A 23,517-nucleotide genomic window follows, 5' to 3' on the forward strand; every position below is an offset into this window, starting at 1 on the left:
GTTTGTCCGCGCAATAAGCCCACTCTATCTGACAAATGCACCTTTGAAATCCCGTTCTCACAAATCACAAACTCCAAAACGGGTGCAGTTTGCAATTGGCACTGTCATTTTTATTAGTACGTGTATACTGCAACAATAAACTTGTACTGGTATACAGACAATTTCTTTTTTAAACAAATTTGTTCACAACCTGAATCAAATATTGTTTTGTTGTTCAGAATAATGAAATAAGTTCTAACTAGAAAACCGGCAAGCACCATCAAAGAAAGGGACCAAAAAAATCCAAGAAACAACGTGAGTGTATCCTACAAATAGACACACCACAATTAGAAAATAGAATTTCAATTCCATTTTTTATATTAGTTTTCTTTCTTAAAAAAGCTAGTGCAAGTACAATATTTTACACAACTTACAGAGTATGCACGCGTATGGAAATAAAATGAACCAAAAGAACAAAACAAAATTGCCTTTCACAATTATTTCCTACTTAGGGCTTTAAATATTTTTTTTTTTTTATATCTATTTTCCTTTATAAGTAAGGTGCAAAACACAACTTCCTTTCCCAACAACCATCGCTTGCTACTGGCCAGAATCCTCAAATACAATTCCAAGAAAATAGAACCTCAGGATTGGGTGTGACATTCAATTTTTCTTTAACAGTCTCGCTCTACATTTCTGCATTGCGTCTAACATACAATAGGTCCAGTAACTCCGACACTGACAATATGGCAACCTACCTCCACTGAGTCAATGTTTATTGAACAGAGTTCCCAATCCGGAGGTTTTATGACCGTGGATCTTTCTGCCCAATGGCAAGTGAAAAAAGAAACAAGAAACAGCTTCCATTTCCCTTCCAATGGAAGACTTCAAATCTCTTTATGACAAGACCTGCAACACATCTATTCCAGCAAACCTGGGGGTATTACTGCTATATCTGAACCCACTCCTTCCTGAGGAATGACCAATGGCTTCCCGTGTATCACGTAACACATCTTAACATTTCAATTTCTAAAAAGCGAAAACAAAAATTAGAGGTGCGTGCACATTTAATGATAACCGAATGCTGTGCACCTGACAAGGTGTACATAGTGTTATTTCACCTCTGGCCTCAGCTTTTAAAATCATGGGGCGATTATTCATGAGAAATGACCTTCACCATTCATTCAGAATCTACACAAAAACATACTTGGAAATGACTGACACGTTAAAATTAGGCCTAAAAAGATTTTACAGAGTACAATTTTACAGAGACATCTTATTAAGCATTCATTGGCAAGAAATCCAGAATTACAAAATGACCTTTTTTCTTGAAGATATGTTATCTTGAGAGTGTAGTTGTACAAATTCTGAAGGATAAATACACACGTTACGAGGCTGTTGATTGCTATGCGTGAAGGTGCCATTGGGTATGTGAAAACAGCATCTGTACACGAGTCGGTTCCGGCCTGTGATGGTCAAAACGTCCCTGGCGTTTAGTTCTCAGTGGTTAACCATGGTTGAGTGTCCAGTTCAACCCAACAGTGACAAATACTCCTGAAGATTCAACAGAGGAGGGGTGCATGAGTCTCATTCCTGCGCTCTGGACAGATGAGGGTAACAGAGCACAGGATGTACCTCTCTCTGAGGAAGCGTTTGCCAGTTTACCGGCTCACCAATATGACGTAAGAGACGAGGGCCGGGCATGCCTCCTTTTTTTTAAGGAGTGCGCACTGCTTTCACTATCCAGCACTGATATAGCTGAATGATCATATATCAATTATAGCATTAACAATAAGACTAGTTACAATACCCACATCAAGCAGCCCATACATAAGTTAGGGTAAAACAAAACCATAAGGTGGGCCTGTAGAAGATTCTCAGCCTGAGTTATTAATCCAGCTGTTTGGACAATTGACAAGATGTCAAACAACAGTCAAGTTGAACAGAGAGATCCTGACTGATTTTACAACTCATTTAAAAGAAAAGCAAACTCAAAATAAATGTTTTTTTTTTCCTTTCAATGAGAGCCACAATAAAAGAAAAGAACAACTTTTGATTTATTTTTCAAACTGCTGAAACTCGCAATCCAACATTCATCATTTTTGTCATTTGTGCCAGAAAAAATGAAAGTAAAAACAAGGAAAAGTCAGCGGTGCTCCTCTTTTGAGAGAGAGAGAGAGAGAGAGAGCTTTCACAGAGCCGCTCTTAAAAACATTCATTAATACACTTTTCTCTCGTCTCCTACCATGATAAAAGAGTGCTACAGAGGAGACCGAAGCAAAAGTACAAAGTCCAAAGTACATGAAGCAAGGTCAAATATAGAGAACATAAAAATGAAACAAAACAGAACGATGGTGTTCGAGCACACATCAGTACAACGAAAAGTAAAGTCATCTCAGGTTCGTAGAGGACCGTTCAAACTTTATTTCAACTCTCTGTCCTCGTCGTCTCAACCCGTTGGACCCAGGAACGGGCCGAGACGGAGGGAATTCGTATTGGAGGGGAGAAACTGCGATGACACCATACTCTCGCCCTATCTTCCTCGGGATTAGAAAGTGCTGAAACAGTATTATCAAGTCTATCTATTCTATAAATGACAAAAATGTGCATTTTGTTTTCGTTAGTTTCTATAAAAGTGGTCCCCACTTTGATGAGGTCGATGAATCATTTCTCAGTCTTTTTTTTCAGTATCTTGCATGTGTGAGGATCTGGGCTTGTGACGTCAGAGGGACAACAGGCAGACGGACAGACAGCTTGTGATGCGGACAAACAGACTGATACAGACGTTTACACGGAGACGGACAGAGTGTTTTAGGAAGGCCTCATATGGTGTAGAGACATTGTGGCAAACCAAAGCACAGGGCCAATGAAATGACTGCTTCTGGTTACAGCAGTTTAACACACACAAGAATATATACATATATATATATATATATATATATATATATATATATATATATATATATATATATATATATATATATATATATATATATATATATATATATATATATATATATATATATTCTCTTTACATGTACACAAACCTTTCAAAGGTCACACAACCTCCTCGACACACACATTCACATCTATTTCCCATCCCTGAGTAAGCCCAAGGAAAGATTTTGACCTTTATCAGAAAAGCAAATGATGTTGTCATAATGTCAGGAACAGCAAACTCACCCCTCTGCCAAAGAAAATGGGGGGGGGGGGGGGGGGGGGGGAATCAGAAATGTGCAACATTTTAACAAAGTGAAACACAATATTTGCCCACAAACAGCAAAATAAAATCACAAAACCCACAGGCTACAAAGAATAAAATTTGTGGGAGAAGGTGTATGAATGGAAACCACATGCGGATGGCACAAACTGTTACACGTGAAACATGTCAAGCTTAAACAGAGGAAGAGTTTAGAACATCGCCAGTGGGGGTTGAGTTTCGTGTGACATTGACGCTAAAAAAATAGGTGTCAAAACAGCAGCCCCCACTTTTAATGTTCTCTTATTTCTCTTGTCTCTCAGCACTGGAGGTCATAAGAGACCATCATTATCAGCACAATAAAGCGCCAGCTGTACCATTTTATTATCTTTGTTTGTGATGACCATCGAATGGGATGGCACAGAACATCTGTGATGTTTCAAGTCATCGCACGGCAAGCATATTTAATTCATTTGCAGTTGGACTTACTTCTCAATATCAAACAGTGACGAGGACGCTCAAATTAAATGTCGAAATGTCCTCAAGTCCAAATGCAAACAAATAACATACCTGGAACTGAACATATACACTTGCTTGTCTCCTGGTCGATAACAAGTGACACTTAAAGTCAGCATGAATCAAAATCGAACCTATTTACTTCCTCAATGCTCATTCCAGGTCTTATTGTGAGAGATTAATGGGTGCATGTAACTCCAGAGGAAAAAATAAAAATAAAAACGTAAAAAAACAACAAATTTAGGTATTATTTTAGCAAACTCGCATTCAGTCTGACAAGAACTTTTCTTGATTTCTAATTTAACTCTGGAATACGTCACATTATGGAAGCAAAATGGGTCGAAATGCCAATTCACATGGACTTTAATAGGTATCGTAGGTGAGTCACAGTCATAATTGACCCCCCCAAAAAATGAATTTCGACAGGCTAGGCAATATGAAACTCCATAACAAATACTGTCAAGGTTCTATGGCTATGAATGAGAGAGAGAGAGACAGATTGAAAAGAGAGAAAGAACTATAGCGGGTGTGCCGGGAGAGAAAGAGGTCGCACGTACATGCCAGGCAACAGAAGGTAGCTAACGGTTGCGGTTGGGTAAACATACTCTGAGAGAGAGGCGTACTGGTTCTGTATGGGCACCTGAAGAGCATCTGGAGGTCACTATCGATTATGGGTTAAGACGGCTAGGAGGGGACAGACTCTGTCACTGCATATTAATTTACAATTCTCCCTGAAGTTACTGAGGGCTGGCTGTGCAAACCGCAAATCAACCTAAAGAGGATAAAAAACAGCTTGCTGAGGTCGAACAGAAGATCTGGCATTGATGTCCGGTTCTCTGTTTGTTTTTTTGGTTCAGCACTAGAGACTAAGGGTTATTGCTACGTGCTGTTGTTCGGAATGCTTCTCGTGTACGTGGAACCGCACTGTGCAACCAGAAGGAGGCAGACTCTAAAATGATCGAAGCAATGAGCAACATCGAAACACTGATCATTGCACGAAGAGAAGGACAACAGTGAAAGATAAGAAAAACAAAACGAATGCAAGACCAATTCGCCATTGACAGTCATGTTCTTGGGGTGGTTCAATGGACAAACAATATCACATCTTATTTCTACCTTTTGGCCCAAAATAAACACGAATGAAAATATCAAGTTTGATTGGTTGAAGCAGACACATCCACACATACAATCTAAGTAAAACTAAAACACGCACATTACAAGGGGACAGAGACGCCATGTCAAATGAAAAAAGAAAAAAAAAAATGCACGATTGTGGTATTGATCTGAGAAACCCTGTTTTATTATAAAAAAATAAAGCATTTTCAAATTGTATATGGGGTGCACTCACCCACCCTCCACCACTCATTAAATCCATCCATCCATCCATCTTTTATTTCCTGCCAGATCTTCACCTACCCAAGCTAACTTGAGTGTGGCCGCTCGAATGACTCGACAAGCATGCAGGCTACAGGCTATGACTTCATCCACCCCTACGAAGTGAACGCCTCGACACAGCACCATGCACAATCCTGCTTTCATGTGTTTGTGTGTGACTCCCACCCCCTGAAAAGGGGCTTCCTTGTTTTCCTAATGAAAATGAACCCAACAGACCTGCGAACCAAGCAAACGTGTCAAGAAACTGCTACATTTCAGTAAAAATTGGGTTTTCGGCCCTGTCCTGTGCTGGCAGAAAACTAAATAAATCATGTTACTATCCCTCCAGATGTGCAAATTGCAATATTCTTTTAAGTAGAACTTAAATATCTATTTATAATATGTGTGGTATGTACACACACACACACACACACACACACACACACACACACACACACACACACACACACACACACACACACACACACACACACACACACACACACACATACACACAAACACTCACACAAATATTCTACAGATTACTGAAATTACTACATGATGTTTTCACATACGTTCGATGAGTCAGTGTCTTGGGGGACGGGACTAAAAACGTGCTCATGTAGTCTTGCGCTCTCATACAGTAAGATAGATATAGCATATGCAGTTCTATACATGTTAATGTACAAAAAAATACATGACATATTTCAACATGATTGAAAATTACCGTAACCGTGTACGTTTTCATGTGTATAAGCCTGTGCGCAGCTGCACACGAACTCGCATGCGTGCACGACCACATACATTGCTAACAAACACAGGTATATGACACCCTTCGATCGTCCAAAGATTTCTGTAGCCAGAGTTTCTCACTTACACGCCATCTCTCACATCTCTTGTAAATATATAAACAGTCTCTGTATTTATTTCCATCTGCATTCACACTTTCATATGACTCTTTTTGCTTTAAATGACTTAAATGGCAGTTGTTTAACGGGCCACGGCCTCTTGTGCCCGTCTTTACTCAAGCCGTCAGCTTGCTTGAGATGGCTAAGCCAATCAGACACAATGAAAAAAAGTGCTTCCTTTAAAGCAGTCCTCTTAAGGGACAAAATCTCATCGTTTGCTCTTTCTTTAACTTTTACATTCATCCTTTCCCAGCAACCCTTGAGAGCAATCACATTCCCACAGAGTGCCACACAACATCCAATTCATGATACAGCATACAGTACTGTGTTCATGTTAAAAGATCAACAGAAAATAGTAGTAGCAATAATAATAATAGTAATAATTAATATAATAATCATCCTCATTTGACTCAGTTGACTATCAGCTAGTGAGCATGACAGGCGTTTAAACTAAGTGCTTCAGGACAACACTCATCTCATCCTCCTCAGACAACTTTCGCTCTTTCTTTCGAAATAATATACTTTCTTTAGTTTGAACAAAAAAACAGATGAGACTGCAATAAAAACAAGGGACTACTCACCATTTTGTTTGTATGCATCAAGAAAGAACCCATCCTGTGTTTACGTAAAAAATGACCCCTGATTGCAAGGTTTACACATTTACCAAAAAAAAAAGAAAAAAAAAAATCTACCCATCAGGTATGATAGGAGGGTTTGAACATGCAAAAAACTACAAAAATAGTTAAATAAAAGGTTAGACAGTTGGATATATAAAAATAGACTCATCCATCTTCCCTGGTTAAAATGATAGTTTCGTCTTTCTATGGGGCAACTGTCCCCGCTCAATGACACCATCTCTCTTGGCCTGTACCATAGTATTTGGAAACCTCTTGCATTTCAATAAATTTTCTAGTCTAACTGCGCTGACGATGCTGCTCTATATTGTTAGGATTGATTTGGATAGTCTCTTTTATGTCACAGTTAAACAAGATGGCTGACATCATGTAAACTCCTGCAACCAGTGGAGGAGTGATTTCCGTTCTGCCACCATTAGCAATGTTATTCACACCAGTTGTTCATCTTCCCTTACTAACATTTTCAGGTTTACTTAGCAGACGAATGTTTTAATTGCCACTAGGTGCAGTTGAGCCAAGTTTGTATGGGCCAAAAAAGAAAAGAAAAGGAAAGAATATCATAGGTGAGAGACTAGAGAGACTTAGCCTTGTTAGCTGTGACTGATTGTATACATTGAAGCCTTCAGGATATCATGCAGTGCTCAGGTGTCTCATAACCATCTCACCTTGTACTACATCTGCCCTGAATTTGACCAATCAAATGAATTGCACCAATTGTTTGTGTAATATTGACTGCATCTATTACAATGTTAGAAGTGATAAAGTACATACCGAGTCAATTTAGCCTTTAAGTAAAGTAATCTGGACAGAAAATCAAATCAGAACTAAAAAAAAAAAAAAAACAAACAAAAAAAAAACATTCTGAGGGCAAATTTTGCTTTTAAAATCGGACAGTCCAATGCGTGTTCACTTGCCAATATTTGATCTGCCTTCGATACTGATTTTAACCTCCTGAGGGATGAAGGAAGGCTTGGGGAACGTTAAAGGGGGCTCTCCTTCAGGATTTTCTACTTTGCGGCCCTCAGGGGCCGACCACCTCCTTTTACGGCCTGTGGGTTTACCGCCGGACTCTGATTCCGTGAGCGGGGGTGCTTTGCAGATGTCTCTTTCGCCAGACCTCAGTTCTCCATTCTCTCTATTGCCTTGACCGCCTCCACCTCTCTGATCTACACACTGCCCAAGTCCATTTTCCTGTTCTGTGTGCCGAACACCTCCACGCGTGCCACTTGAGAGTGCTTTGGGTGATTTAAGGGGTGGACCAAGGGTAGGCGCATCCAAGACTTGCCCCTGGTTCTTCTTAATGGAGCCGTTCCTCAGGTTTTTCAGGGTGAGGGAGATGCAGACGTCACCCACTGAAAGCTTGGTGCATGGCAACTCGAGCAGCTGGCTAGTCCGTTCTGGACAACAGGATGACCAGCCTTGGCCGAACACAAAGAAAGGATACTCTACTAGAACCTCCACGCTGACCTGCAAGAGAAAAAGGGAGGCAAAAAAGATGACATGGAATTCATACAGTAGAAGTCATGCACAAATTCCTGATGATATGAATGAATGCCTTTGCTAAATAGCATCTGTTAATCAGCGCCTCTCAAACTGACAGACTTTAGAACTGCTTTTGAGTGGGTGGCCCCATCTCAACTCCCAGACAAATGAAGCAGATTTTTCATACAGCCTACTCACAGTACAACAGAAGGAAGCAGAAATAAGGAATGACTCAATTCTGTCAGTGAATCCCACACAAACTAAACAAAGATGCCATGGGGACAGCCAGGGGAGGAATTATGGAACAGGGAGATGATTTCAGCTGCCAATTTACCCCACATCTAGTTACACTGATTGAGTGCAGGTGGAGTTCATATAGGAGGACATTCAACCTCAAAGCATATAAAAAAATAAAAGTCATGACTATCATGTGGTTATTTAAACAGATGTAATAAAGTAAAGAAGATCCCTGGGCATTTGTTAAAGGCATAAAGATTTTTGCCAGTGAGTACTGGTAAATATGTAATTAAATTAGCCATCTTTGGATACCATCTGCATATTATAAAAATGTCTTTAACGGGCAAAATATATTGCCATATATTTCAACTGTAAGACAGCAGGATTCAAATGACTGGGATTTTAATGCGAATGATAACCTTAAAAAATGAACTGTATATACACCTAATAATACACATTCCATAAAAATATACAGTATAAACATACTTATGAGCATTTGTCAAATCATTGCAATAGTTATGTAGTAAAAAACAACCTGTACTGTCTGTTCATAGGGGTGGGCAACAATTCTAGAAAACCTTTTTTTTATAACAATATGGGCTTAGCCAAGGGTCAACATTATTTGTTCTAATAAATTCTTTTACTACCATGAACTATAAAATGATATACCATTTGACAAATTTCTAATTTTATTTCTACCGATACATCACCCATCCTTATTCTTGTGTACATGGGAAATAGATGCTCAGATTTGTCATCAAACATTTCTACAGAAACTGTAAAGCAAAAATATATTATCCCACCTGTGAGCGATGTTGTCCTACAGCAAACTGAATAATAGCGAAGTTAGGAGTATGACTGCTGTCGATGCGCTCTACAGTGCTGGAGTCAATCTTCAGCTCATTGCTGATCTCAGCACTCTGAATGAAATCATCCGTCTTCAGGTCCTCCACCCGCTTCAGTTCCCCATCTGCCAACTGGATGATGGAGCCCTTCGTGAAGTAAGGAGGCAGCGAAGGGGCTGAGGGTGGTGGTGGAGTCGTCAGCAGGCTGGCAGGGGCCGGAACCACAGGCAGATGCAACTGGGCTTGAACCACAGCTGTGGAAGGGTGGGAGTATGGGGCCGGAGGTTCAAAATTCTCCACTTTGGGGGCCGTTGAGGTGACGAAAGCATGGGGCAGTGCCGCAGACAAGGGCGTTGTGGTTGATGTAGCAGTAGCTTCGGTTCCACTTACTGGGATGATGACGGGCTGAGTTCCAGGGATGACCAGGTGCTGGGGTAGGCTGGTGTGGTAGCTGAGAGGTTGCTGGTGCCCTGTGCCGGCAATGTAACCAATAATGGGCTGCTGGGTGGGGTAGAAATTGGTGGAGGGGAGGCCCAGGGAGAGTGACTCTGTGGTGTTATGTGTGGTCTGGATAACTGCATGGGGAGACAGTGTGGTAACTGCTCCCTTCAGATTGTCCATAGGTGGAGGGGGAGGAGGAAATGAAAGGGAGGAGGAACTGCGGGAGACAGGTTTGCCAACACAAATCCCCCCCTTTTCATTGTGGGATGTTGGGGGAGGCAGCTTGTCCGGTGTACCTCCAGGATCAGCAAAACTGGAGCTATGACTGTTTGGAACCAGCACCAACGAGGTCCGCATGGCTGCACTATCCTGCGCATATTCAGCAGGTAGCACCACATGCCGAGCCTCATAATGACGTGGGCTCTGCTGCTGGTGAATCTGGTGATGATGGGAGGAGGAACCCCCTTTGGCATTGATGCCCTGCTTCCCTGCACTGGACTCAGGAGATGGACCAAAGCGTCTGTCCTTTTCCAGCTCTCCGTTAAGTACCTCCCTGGGCCTAGTCTCCTCCCTCTTGGGTAAAAGCCCATCTGTGTACTGAACTAAGACCTGCGAGGGGCCACTGAGGGGGAACGTGTGGTGAGGGTGTAAGTGTAGAGGCAAGTGACCATGGGGTGATGGAGCAGTTCGAGGGGATACGCTTAGAGGAGAACCAGAAATTTGAACATATTGGGTGGAGTGGGCTGAAGAGGTGTTGTCAGTTGTGACCAGGCCCGAACGGCCCAAATGGTGGTGCTGGTCAATTTTGGATGCTGGAGAAAGCGTGCTGGCATAAACCTCACGTTGTGTGGTAGTGGTGGCAGCCGAATGGGAAACTAGCGGAGAGATGTAGCCAGCATATGGGTACGGAGAGCTGATGAAATGTAGATTGGGAGTCAGGGGTGTGTACTGGATGGTGCCAGCAGGCTGAGAGAGGGGTGACGTGTACACTGCAGGTATTGTGGTCACAGAAGGTGGAGCTCTGGTTGAGTGCGAGGATGAGGAAGGTGCACACTCAGCCGTTGCTGACAATGGTTTGTATTGAGGCCCATCGGATTCTGCGGAGATGCTGATGTGCTGCCGTCCTCTGTCATGCCCACTTGCCAGACTGGCAAGCCATGCCAGGTTCCCCCCACGCTGGCTCTCACTCGCAGGCGCCATCACCATGGGCCTATCATCTGAGGGCAGAGTGCTTGCTGGGATTTCACGCTTCTTTGGGGGCAGGCATTCATTGCTCCGCTCCTGGTTTGACTTCATGGTGCCTGAGAATCTTGTACCACACTTTCTGGATGTTTCTTCCCCTTGTCTTTTTTTCTCGCTCTTTTCCTCTCCCTCTTGGTCTCAGTTTGTCTTGCTAACAGAGTGTGCCCTCCCACTGATTGACTCGGAGCGAGGATGGGGATGGGGTAGAGAGGAGAGTGGTGGTGAGAGGGGATATGTCCTGTGCCTAAGGTTGGATGGACACAGATTTCAGTCTTAAGCAATGGAAGTCACACCTGCTGTGGGAGAGCGGTCCATGCAATTCATGTGGAATCATTTCCCTCTGAGAGCGAGTCTCCAGGACTGCAGGAAGAACCTGAAAAAAAAAAGGAAACGCATAATTAAGGTGATTTTTTGTTTTAAGACGGGCCTATAAACTTGTCAAGACACTTTAAAGTAAAAAGCTAGTTCAGTGCATTCAACAGCTTTTTAAAATATCACTATACATGTGAGTGGGCATCAGTATCTTCTGGATAAAACTCATTGTGTGCGTGTTTGGAGTATGTAAGTGGACCCCCTGTGGGGCAAGATGGAACACACAGTGTGAGCATCATTAATAATGAACCAGCACTCTGCACTCAGGGCCTATTTCAAGCCAGTAACACATTCACCATCATGCAACACACAATCACAAATTAGATTGGAAGCCCATCTACTATACTGTGAAAACATTATATAAACATCTTAAAGTTTAAATGGAATAGCATTTGTAACCCATTTTACTTCTGTAATGAGTCATTTTTTCAAAAAAGGATATTCAAAAGAGAAAAAGTGTAGGCAGGGACTATTTTTATCCATCATGAATTGACTGAATTGTGAAAAGTGGGTGTTTATATGGTATTATTGGGCAAGATTTGAATTGATGAATGACTTGCTGTCAGTATTAGAGGACTACTTTGACCAACATGGCTTGGGTGACATCAAACAAAAAGAAACAGATCAGAGAAGAAGCAAGTCACATATTGGTGCAAGATTACAAACACAAATGTTTTTTTCTTTGGAATAGAATGCACTAATGAATTAATGAATGCACAAGTGTGTTATGAAAGTATTTTTCTTCTCCCACCCACTCCAGAGTGTATGGGGATACACGTGATGAAACCGTGATGTTGTGCAGTGTTATGGCTTGTTTGACATTTCTCCCTGAGCTCTATTGATTGGACCCATTCAGCTGCGTCTGTTGTCCAGAACTGGTGGGAGGGTGGTTTTGCATGATAAACAGGCCCTGATGATTTAACAAGTGTCGCAGTGCTATAAAAGAGCAGGCGGATTCTGCTATTTAAGCCGCTCTGTATACCGGCTTACTTTTTTGTGTGTATGCACAAAAGTAACTAAATGCACCATAGTATTACCACAAGGTTTTGGAAATGTACAATGCAAGCATCATGTTTTTGGACAGAAAAGTCTGCATGGTTTACTGGACATGGCACCACAGTAATACTGTGGTGTTTTAGACATTTACTTTTATAAAACTACATTTACAAAATACCATAAAATACCACAGTACTATTATACCTTTTGGACATGTATCATGTATCAATATAGTGTTCTTGGATGTATCTTGGAGTTACAGGTATCAGATGGTAGTACCATGGTATTACTATATGATGCACCGTACCGTGGTGTTGCACAATGGTAATACTATGCTTATTTGGACATGGCAATACTATGATATTCTTTGAAGTGTACCAGTTTGAAGAACATGATAAATGCCATAGTATATAAATATGGTAATCATTTAGAACCCTGATATATCAAACTACCACGGTATTACCATCTGATACCATCACTATAGTGTGCCTGTCAATCTTCATATCCTCAGACAAAATAAGAAACCTTACAAAATACTGACAGTCAGCTTTTATAGGCTATATCAAATATCAAAGTTACATATTAAAGTTTATATTTAGGTTCACAAAGGTCATGTCATCACTTAAATCAGACACAACAGCCCTCAGCTGATTACTAACAGCAGGAGTATGTCCTCTCTGTTTGCTCTCAAGTCAAAGTAGTGTAGAAAGGTTACACAACAGCTGAACATTATTGATTGACGCTATTGACATTGAGCAGGGTGTTTATTCTCAGCACTCTCTCAATCAGTGTTTCCTGCCTCTTTTTTTCTACTTTTCACCCCCTATCCGTTACACTCTCATTCCTTCCCTTTGGCTCATATATCTTTTCATCTCTCTTTGCACCACCCCCAACCTCTCTTGTAAGTCTTTTTCCTTAACCATAATTTGATTCAGACAAGGGCAATCAAGCATGTTAATAACCCCATTATCATAATCATTTTAATTAATGATGTAAGTAATCATGCATGGTAGATGACAATATTATCCAGATGGTATTATAACTTACTCTAAAGGCAATTCTAGAGGTTTAAACTGGTCTCTGTCAGGTCCTTGAACGCTTGCGGTGAACTAAAACCTTTATTATGAGATTATATTTGAAAACTGATTAAAATGGTAATCAGTGATTCATTGTTCCCAGTTTGATGTACGATTCATCTCGATTTAGTCTCTGCCTGCAAGAGCATATGATATATCACACTCTTCTCACCTCACTCTTCTGCTTCTACTCTCAGCTACGTATTATGCATAACATACAATCAATATGAAAGATATGAAAACTGTGGGGGGGGGGGAGAAGTAGCAGAGAATTGTGAGCTGGGCGGATCTTTTCATGTTTAACTGCTACCGAGAAAGTTCCTTATAGTGTACTTGTTTGTTTATTTACTTGTTTAAACATCTCAGTGCATTTTTTTGGTTGTCATAGGTCACATCATAGGTCAAAGAACATGCGTGTAAAAGGACAATGCCATCACGGCACATGTGGAATGTACATTTCCAAGAATATATATATATATATATATTTGTATGGCATCGGAGCCATAGACTTGTGGGGTAGCACTCCTAAATATTGACCTGATTTTGAGTCCCAGCTCTAGAACTGTATCAAAACAAAAATAAACATACAACAACATACGAGACCAAATAGTGTAAAAAAAAAAAAAAGAAATATCACAGTTTTCTAACGTCCTTTATAATTACTAACTGTGGTTTTTATAATCTCATATTAATTGTAAAAATATATGGAGTATTCCTAATTCTAAAAAGGATTTTGCCACACCACAAGACTATTTAAGTGAACTGCCAAAAGTGTTTAAAATTAGTACATTTAAAAAAATTAAATAATAATAATAATATATATATATATATATATATATACATTTACATAAATAATCTATAAATAATATATATTTTGTATATACATTTTAAAGAAATATATATATATATATCATTATATAATAAAGATATGTATATACATATAAAATATATATAATAATAAATTAATATATATGTATAATGAATTACATTTGAACATAAATCTGAAAAAAAAAAAAGTGATTGAAAAAGGTATTTGCAAAGTCCGAGATCCAAGTTTCTGATCCCGTTTCCCTCTCTCCTCTCCTCTCCACTCGACTCCACCCATCCAACAAAGGCAAAAATGCAAAAAATATAACTCAAAATTTGGAATGAGAAAATAATGCGACCAAATAGTTTAAACTCTGTCCAGCACCAACACCAGGGATTGGAAAAAAAGTGTCAGAGGGGGAATATCACAACTGACTCAGTCCGTCAAATTGACAGATAACATTATAGGTATCAACCTCTAAGGACAACCGTGACTAACCCTATTTAGTACATACTACGACAGCATGCAGGCACTATATTTCAAAGAAAAGCAGAGCAAAAGAGAGAGAAAGCCACAGTATGAGAGAAAGAGAGGGAGGGCGTAGTATATTCTCAACTCAACTGACTGCAGGTTACACAATTCTTTAATGAATGCCTGATACTGCAGGGAGCCAGTTAGGATTAATGACACTGATGCCAATGGCTGGTATTTTGTGTACACACACATACACACACTTACTCACTCACACACACACACACACACACACACACACACACACACACCCACACACACACACACACACACACACACACACACAAACATGCTTCAGTGTGTTGCGTGGTATCCCGGGGAAAGCCAAGTCCTAATCTTTCACAGTTGGGTCCTCTCAGCCCTGCCTGCTTATCCCTCAGGATTAAACCCAACACACACACACACACACACACACACACACGCACGCATACACACACAGCAGGGAGGGAGCGAGCAATCTACTGACCTACATTAGTGAGAACACTATGCTACACCTACACACACACACACACTTGTAAAATAACAAGCACATAGCAACAGAAGACCAGGACAGAGGCTCATTCAAATACTCATTAACACACACACGCAACACACACACACTCAGACACACACCTTCCTAACTGTAAACTAAGAGCGTAGTGAGAGTTGAGAGAGAGAGACTGCAGTGTAAAAGCCTTGTCAGCTGGATCTTGCTGAGCGCACTAGGAACAGAACAGTATCAGATGACCTGAAACCTAAACGTATTGTCCTCCATCAGCCCTGGCAACACTATGAATCATGTCCCCGGGGCCTCAGAGCCACGGAGAACCGCAGGGACAAATCTGAGACATTAATCAAAGACATTCACTGTGAATCTAACACAGACATGAATGAGAGGAAGCATTGGCTCTCCAAATGCTTTTCTCTCCATAAAACCCCACTCGCACCGCAATAATGCACCACAACAATACATGTCATCCATAGAGCTCTGTGGGCTGCATTAGTGGGTCAATGGGAGATGACCGTGAGGATGACAAGGTTTAAGTCAATATAACCTCAGCATTATTGACAAGAATGAAACTCTGCACACAAACGAACACTGTTTAAAATGCAAACATACTTTAGATTTGGAAACAACTATCACAATAAAAATAAAACAATGGAAGGCAATATGTATATATAATGCATTACTTTTATGTTTATACTCTTCAACTTAAATTATTTCAAAACATAATTTTTTCACTATTCTTAGAAAATCACGTCATATTAATTGAGAAGCTACATGAAATATTAGTGTAATTTCCTGCATAATGCAAATAAGGGGAATTCAAAATATGGATAAAACACCTGTGAAAATTTATTTCATGCCAAATTCCTTTATATTAAAACAGTATACATTGGGCCATATTTTTACAGACTTTTTATTTTATTTTATTTTATATAAATATAATATATATGCTTGTATATAATTTTTTATAGAATTAAAATAAAAGTTGCATAAAAACTGAGAAAAATATATATAATATAGATATGTATACCTAAAAATATATATCTATATACTTAGAATATATAAGATTATATTATATAGATGCATATAAATATAAAAGATGTATACTTCACATGAATATACATTTATAATTAAATAAATGTTTAGTTAATTCTTAAACCTCAAAACCTCTAGAGAGCTGCCTACTTCATAGATACTGATAAATAACACAAATAGTACAAATAGCCGTTTAGAATGCATCAAAAATGCTCAAAAGTGCTCACTACACAACCTTACTGTACTGTAGCCTCTTCCACACTTTTCTGAGGTGCTTTCCCTTTAAAAGGTGGGCAGATACTCACTAACTGTCCCAGTGCCTGATCTCTACAATGAACAGCACAGAAATGGATAGAGCGAGTGAAACGGAGACAGGTTGTAAAGTAGAAACGACAAAAGGAAAGAAGAAACGGAACACTCTCAGGTGAGAGAGAGAGAGAGAGCTTTGTAGCTGCATGAAGAAGCGCAGCTGAATGACTTGCACTTTCAAGTCCAGAGATACTCATAAAGAACATGAATAACAAAGACAAGACAGAGAAAGAGAGAAGCTGAGCTAGAACTCTGTAGTGTTTCTTTGTCTTATGAGCCTTTACAGTTCGATCATTAACGCCCAGGAACCACTTCATCAATACCAAACCAGAGATGTGAACTTGTCACATCTTTTGGCATTATCATCAATCGAGTCAAGAGACTTTACACAAGCAATATGCACACATTACACATAGATTGTTTAGCCTTTTTACTTTAAAAAGCAACTTAATGTGTTGACAATCTATTTTTAAAAGTTTAACAAAGCAAAACTTGGATCTTTTTCAGTACCACCTGAAAGCTGCTGAAATACCCTTGGATACGGTTGAGAGGTGCTAGACACAAACAGACGTGCACACTCCAACATACATGCATTTGAGTAAAACGGTTGTAGTGGGAGTGCGTTACAGCTTACCTTGTTGTTCAGAGAGGCCATTTGAGTCGCTCTCTCAGTCTCCACAGGAGCCAAACAGACACAAAGACACCCTGACACCTTACTGAAGGTATAGCCGTGAGGCCGGCGTGAACAATGGCCCTTCCTGGTCTAAGTCATGGCTGTGGTCAGGCACTGCCCCCTGCCCCACCGGGCCCCGTGTGTCACACAGGCAGCGCTGAGCTCTGAGCCCTGAGCCCTGCCTGCAGCACTCAAACGTGCGTTATGCAAGGCCTCGCCAGGCCACCAGTCCTCCCCTCCCTCTCCCTCACTCGCTCGCTCGCTCACTCGCTCAGCTCCTCCCACTCCTCACCTCACTGCGCACCACCAACTTCATCAGGTATTCATTCAAAAAAGACACATGCCAGCTGGCAGCATGCCCAGACCACACTGCTAAAGAAAGAGAGAGCGAAAGAATGAAAGAGAGACAGAATGAGGGAGGAGATCAGGGAGAGAGGGAGGGATGTACAGAAAGACAGAGGAGGGAGGTGAGGGAACGAGAGTACGAGGAAATCGAGAGAGGTGGGGCGTAAAGAGAGCGATGGAGATTAAACCAGAGAGAGATGAGGAGATGTACGTTTCTACAGCTACAGGCACTTCTATGTCCCAGAGGTTGATTGTAATTCAACTCAACAGATGTTTTGATTTTTGATTCATCACAAAACTTCACAAAATGATACTATGACATTCTAAATGAAGAGTAAAACAAGCAAAAGTAATTTACTACTGTCGGTAAGATTTGTAAATGTTTTTGAAAGTCTGCATTTATTTGATCAAAAATACAGTATTCATTCCTGAAATTTCAGCTGATTTGGTGCTCAAGAAACATTTCTTCTTATTGTCAATGTTGAAAACAGTCGTGCTGCTTAATATTTTTGTGGAAACTATGATACTTTAAATACAATAGAAATATTTTGTATTTCTTTTGATGAATTTGAATGCATCCTTGTTGGATTAAAGTATTAATCTCTATATCAAAAAATAGACCCAAATTTATGGTTATTGTATAAATAAAATATAATACTCAAATTACAGCTGTGGCCTCATACAAGGACACAAAAGTGTCAGTAAATATCAAGCAAAAACGTATAAACTAAATATTTTGTTTACAACTTTATTTTAAGGTGTCCTTGTTACAGTGTAATTATACATTTGAGTATCGAGTAATATTAATTAAAGGGACAGTTCGGTTACACTTTATTTTACAGTGTCATTGTTACAATGTATATATATATTTAAGTACTGCGTAATATTAATTAACAAGGATTAGGATTAGGGTTTGGTTGAGGGTTAGTTGCATGTAATTATGCATCATTTACTGTTATTACTATGGTAAGTACATGTAACATATGTAACAAGGACACTGTAAAAAAAAAAGTTACCAACAGTTCACCCAAAAAATGAAAATTCTGTCATCATTTACTCACCCTTAATTTTTTCCAAACTTGTATGAGTTTCTTCTGTTGAACACAAAAGAAGATATTTTGAAGAATGTTGGTAACCAGACCAGGTTTGGAACAGGTTTGGTGAGTAAATGACAGAATTTTCACTTTTGGGTGAACCATCCCTTTAACAACATGTACTTACTATAAGGTTAGGATCAGGGTTTGGTTTGGGTTAATTGCATGTAATTACTATTATCACTATAGCAAGTACATGTAACGTGTAACAAAGACACTAAAATAAAGTCGGTAACAATTTATTTTACAGTGTCATTGTTACAAATGTTACATGTAGATACTATAGTAATAACTAATGCCTAATTACATTCAACTAACCCTAAACCAAACCCTAATCCTAACCCTATAAGTGTAGTAACTTAATATTACTCAGTACTTAAATGTATAATTACAGTGTAACAAAGACACCTTAAAATAAAGTGCAACCATGAAGTCTTACCAATATTTTTTTTGTGCATCATTTCTAGTCATACAGAGTGTGATTTGAACTGTTATTTAGGATATAAACAATATGAAATTAGCCTTGGCAAGACTAATCTACCATTTTAATGCAACAATGTCTCAAATGTCATTTCCACCACAGACATTTCCATCCCAGAATGATGTCAAACACAATACATCATTAAAGACGTGCTGTAATTAACTAGTCAAAAGTGTATTCAAAAGGACTTAATTCACTAAAAGTCAAAAGTGCTTTCGTAGCTGAAGAAATAGACAAACTACTCAGACGAGTGAATATGCCCTCTCCCTTATATATGCAGTATGCACTCCCACACATGGCTCTAATCATTTCAGCAGAAGAGCACACACAAACACAGACCCACACACACTTCCACGGAGAGTCACGGCGTTCCCTGGATTAGAAGCTCATTTCAGGTGAGCTCAATAAAAAAGCACAAGGACATTGTGATGCGAATCCGGTACAGCTACATCTCATCTAATTGAACTCCGAACCTCTTAGTTTGTGCACCATTTAAAAAACAAACAAACGGCATCTCTTGCTATACAGCTTCTGCAGTTCTATTAGCTCACCAGCAGGTGGTGCTAGAGACAACAACGTCTCAGATTCATAGCTAAAGGCTAGAGTTTGTTTAGCTGACCTAGTTAGCTATGCAGTTTTGATAAATATATATTCTGCTCATTGGTGGTGAGGATGGTGCAGTAAGAGCGGACAACAGAAATGTCTCCCACAAAGGAAAAAAAAGATTCACTCTCAAAAAATAAAAAGGTAATCGATTTCAATTTCGTTCCAAGAAGAACCTTTAACATTTCCATGGCACAAAAGGCTCTTTATAGACGAAAAAGGCTCTTCAGATTATTAAAATGTTCTTTACACTAAGATTGACCAAACAAACAGGTTATTTTATTGCGTCGATATGAAACCCCTCTTTTGGAACCTTTATTTTCAATTTAAAACATTTCACATATGCTATGGCATATGTTTTTACATTGCTTTAACTTATCAAAATAAGTTAACCAATTTTTTAATAGGTTATACAATTCAGTTTAAGTCAGTTTAATGTAATTTAAGTTGAAATGATTTAACCATTTAAGTTGATTGTGCTTACAAATTTAAGGCAGCAACTTTTTTTTACAGTGAAGGTGAAAGCCAGGGTTATTAAAATTAATAAACTAAAACCATAAAAAATTCTGTTACTTGACATTAGGGGGGTGGGGGTGGGGTTTATAATGCTATTTCATGCATTCTGACTTATTTACACTGTTAAAGAGTTGAATTCTCATGCTAAACAAAATTTCAATTTCAATCGATTCTAATAAGTTTCGTAAAGTTTTTTTTCGAGTATTGCCCTGTATGACGTCATAAAGGGTGGAATTCCTTCTATGGCCTCTTCTCCCGGATGAGCGTGTGCGCACATCAACCAGAGCGAGAGCAAGAGCACACCCATCAAAGAGCTTTGTTCGGGTTACGGAAGCCGTCGGCAGCGCTGTCATTTTGTTTTTAGACACCGAAATGTCACTAAAGAAGTGTGTTTCTGGTTGTGAGGGAAAATAACCTTGTTCAGCTTCCCAAATAACCCAGCGTTAAGGAAACAGTGGATGCAGTTTCTTTTTCCGGAGCAGAAACAGAGTTCTGCAAGCATGTTTGTTTGTTCCCGGTCATGAGTCGAAACCGCTGGCGGTGAGTGAAACTGCATCAAATGTCTGTTTTGTTGGCAATTGTAAGTGCATTTAACCCCCCCGAGTCGGTGGTGGCGCCAGCGCGATCGAATCGCTTTTTTTTCTTATCAGTGCCAAAGTTTTTTATCATTCAGGCAAGTGTTATACATCATTATAATCTGTTAAGTTTCTTTTTTTGTGTACAGTCACAATAAAAATAAAATGTTTTGCTTTTCGCAAAATAAAGAAAACAAACATGATGCGCGATCTGCAGCCCCTCTGTCAAAGACGTTCATTCAGATAGTCTTCAGAAAAGGAACTCTAGCTTAGTGAATACTTGTCTCACAAACATGAGACATATGTCTAAAGAAACGTTGAAATGTCAGGTTTTAAATAATGTACCACAAATCGAAAGCAAATATTCTGTGTTTATGTAATCTGTTTGAAAAGAGATAGATGTCAGTCACTCGCAAGCCACTTCATTATCCGGTAATGCGACCACACCCATGGAGCGCACACTCTTTCAGATTCAAATACTGACGATCCAGACGCCCACACATCAACTCAAACAAACACATCAAGTACTGCTATAGCCTACTTCAGCTACATCGTTTTGAGACGCGCTGAGAAATAATCCTGGATTTATTCTCCTCATGAAAAGCTATTAATTTCTTAGAGCAACGGATTCAGGGCTGATTGTAAGGTAGAATACATTTATTCTGTTAGCATCTGTGAATATTAAACACAAAAAGACAGTTTAAATATCCTGCTGCAACATATAATGTCATACACGCAAGACTGTTTAGATAAGATTTATTTGGCCTGTTTTGGACAGATTATAACGTGTTTATTGTAAAAGAGCCTAGTGTCACATCAATAAAGCTTTTATTCGCAAATGTCTGCTCAGATGCTATAAATATAGTACCAGTCAAACATATTTTGCTTCATATTGATGTTTAAATATAATAGCCTAGTGTTATTTTTTTAATTTAATATCAAAGTTTGTCAGAAATTATTCTGGAGTGATTTTTTTTTGTAGAAAGTGAATTGCTTTCTTTAAAGTGAATTTCATTTTGTATAATTTTTTTATTAGATTTATTATTTAATTTTTTAGCATGAGACTACTTTTAAAAACATAAAAAATTGTAATAGAAAATGTAGAAAAAATGTGCTTATTAGTAATTTTTGTCTTGTTTCTAGTCTAAATATTTAACCCTCTGGGGCTCTTCGGTCATTTTTGACCCGAAGGTCCTGAGTGTGACCCATAAATGAAGAACCCCAGAGGGTTAAACATTCTTAAATCAAGAATCAATGCCAACAACATGAACGTATAGTGAATCGAAAGTTATCCAGGAATAATGCCATGATGTGTGCTTGTGACTCTTTAGCTGCGCTAACTAAACCTAAATACTCTTCGGAGATATGAAGGATGCAATACTGCTCTATATGTTCTCAAAATTACATGAGATTGGCAGAAACTGTGTGTTTTGTACCCTTTAAATAAAATAAAATAAAATAAGATATTTAAAAAATTGACTTGTTTTATTTTAGGTTTAACTTGATGTACAAAAAAATAACTCAAATTAAAATAAAATTAATAAAAACTATATAGACATCATGAAAAAAACACTAATAAAAATGACAAACAGAACAAAATTACTAAAACTTTAAGATAAAAAAAATAAAAAATAAAAAGATAAAACTATACCAAATGATTCTAAAATAACACAGGTGAAAGTTCAAACTTCCGCTGTTTACACTCACATACTTCATGAAAATAAAGTATAGCTTAGCTAACTTTCTTTACAGGCCTAGATGGAACCTGCAGACATTTCCTACACTGATTTTAGTGGAAAGTCCACGGATGCCTGTGGCATGGATTTTAATTTTGGTTAAATGTGTTTCGTGAAGTACTAGACTAGTGAAAACATTCTCAAAATAACCAAAATATTGACTAACTGAACACACAAGGGGTGCTCAGAACTATGTGAATGATGCTCGCTGAAGTTCTGCGTGTTCAGAATCCATGTGGGCCTGCCGTTGAGTCAATTTAACGCACGACTGAACGCGTCCCTATGGGCCGTGTTATGGAAAGTATGAGGCAGTCAGAGGTTGTCAGTGCTTTGAGCTCGGGCTCGGTCATTAATGCGAGTCAATCTGAAGAGCAGCGCATGACGGGCACGCAAGGAGTTCCCTTGTTAGGCAAGGGAGTGCGTGCTGTTTACAGAACCGCAGTCCACAAAACAAGCGGCACGGGAAGGTTTGTCTGTTGCCATGGCAACAAATTAGCTATGCTTACCATTTCTGGGCCTTTAGGGTAATTCAATTAGTTTGTGTGTGTTTACTCTGAAGCGCGTGCAGTCACCTGAGAGATTGATAAATGGACGGGGGAAGAGAGAAACAAAGAGACAGACAAGAGATTATGGAACAGACAGAAGTAGAGTAGGATAAAAAGGCTGCAACTGCTAAGTCCCTGATAACAAAATATCCCCTTTTATGCAGGAGATGAGTCTACTCTTTACAGCGGTGAACATCCTTCTCCTCTCTACAGATTGCAGTCATTAAGAAGGAGAAAGAGAGTGCATTTAAGGTGTAGCGCTACCCTTTGCATTCAGAACAGCTTTAATTCCTCTTGGAATGCAGTCATACAAGTTGTTATATTGCACATTATTCAAGAAAGACTTTCAGTACTTAGACTGTGAAACTGAAATGTTTAGCAACTCACAACCAATCATAAACTAACTGATGTCTCGTTAATTATGCACAAGCTTTGTACAATTCCTGTTTCTAGTTTCGGCATCTGAGGGAAGGGTCT

At 39.2% G+C, this 23,517-nt stretch overlaps 1 protein-coding gene across 2 annotated transcripts in view; it reads right to left on the minus strand.

Annotated features, from left to right (window-relative positions):
- Positions 1–4,966: 4,966 nt before the first annotated feature.
- The window catches only part of atxn1a (ataxin 1a), a 121,031-nt gene continuing 102,480 nt past the window's right edge, over positions 4,967–23,517 (minus strand). The window contains exons 1-3 of one of the 2 annotated variants that reach the window (XM_079829821.1): positions 17,107–17,349; positions 9,134–11,231; positions 4,967–8,078 (exon numbers count right to left, since the gene is read on the minus strand). In XM_079829821.1, coding sequence (XP_079685947.1) covers positions 7,518–8,078; positions 9,134–10,912 — 2,340 coding nt within the window. In that variant the 5' untranslated portion in view covers positions 10,913–11,231; positions 17,107–17,349 and the 3' untranslated portion in view covers positions 4,967–7,517. Of the gene's footprint in view, positions 8,079–9,133; positions 11,232–17,106; positions 17,350–23,517 lie in introns of those variants that run through there. The other variant, XM_079829820.1, reaches the window with a different exon arrangement.

This window comes from Gobio gobio (genome assembly GCF_949357685.1).
Source record: "Gobio gobio genome assembly, chromosome: 11".
Lineage (NCBI taxonomy): Eukaryota > Metazoa > Chordata > Actinopteri > Cypriniformes > Gobionidae > Gobio > Gobio gobio.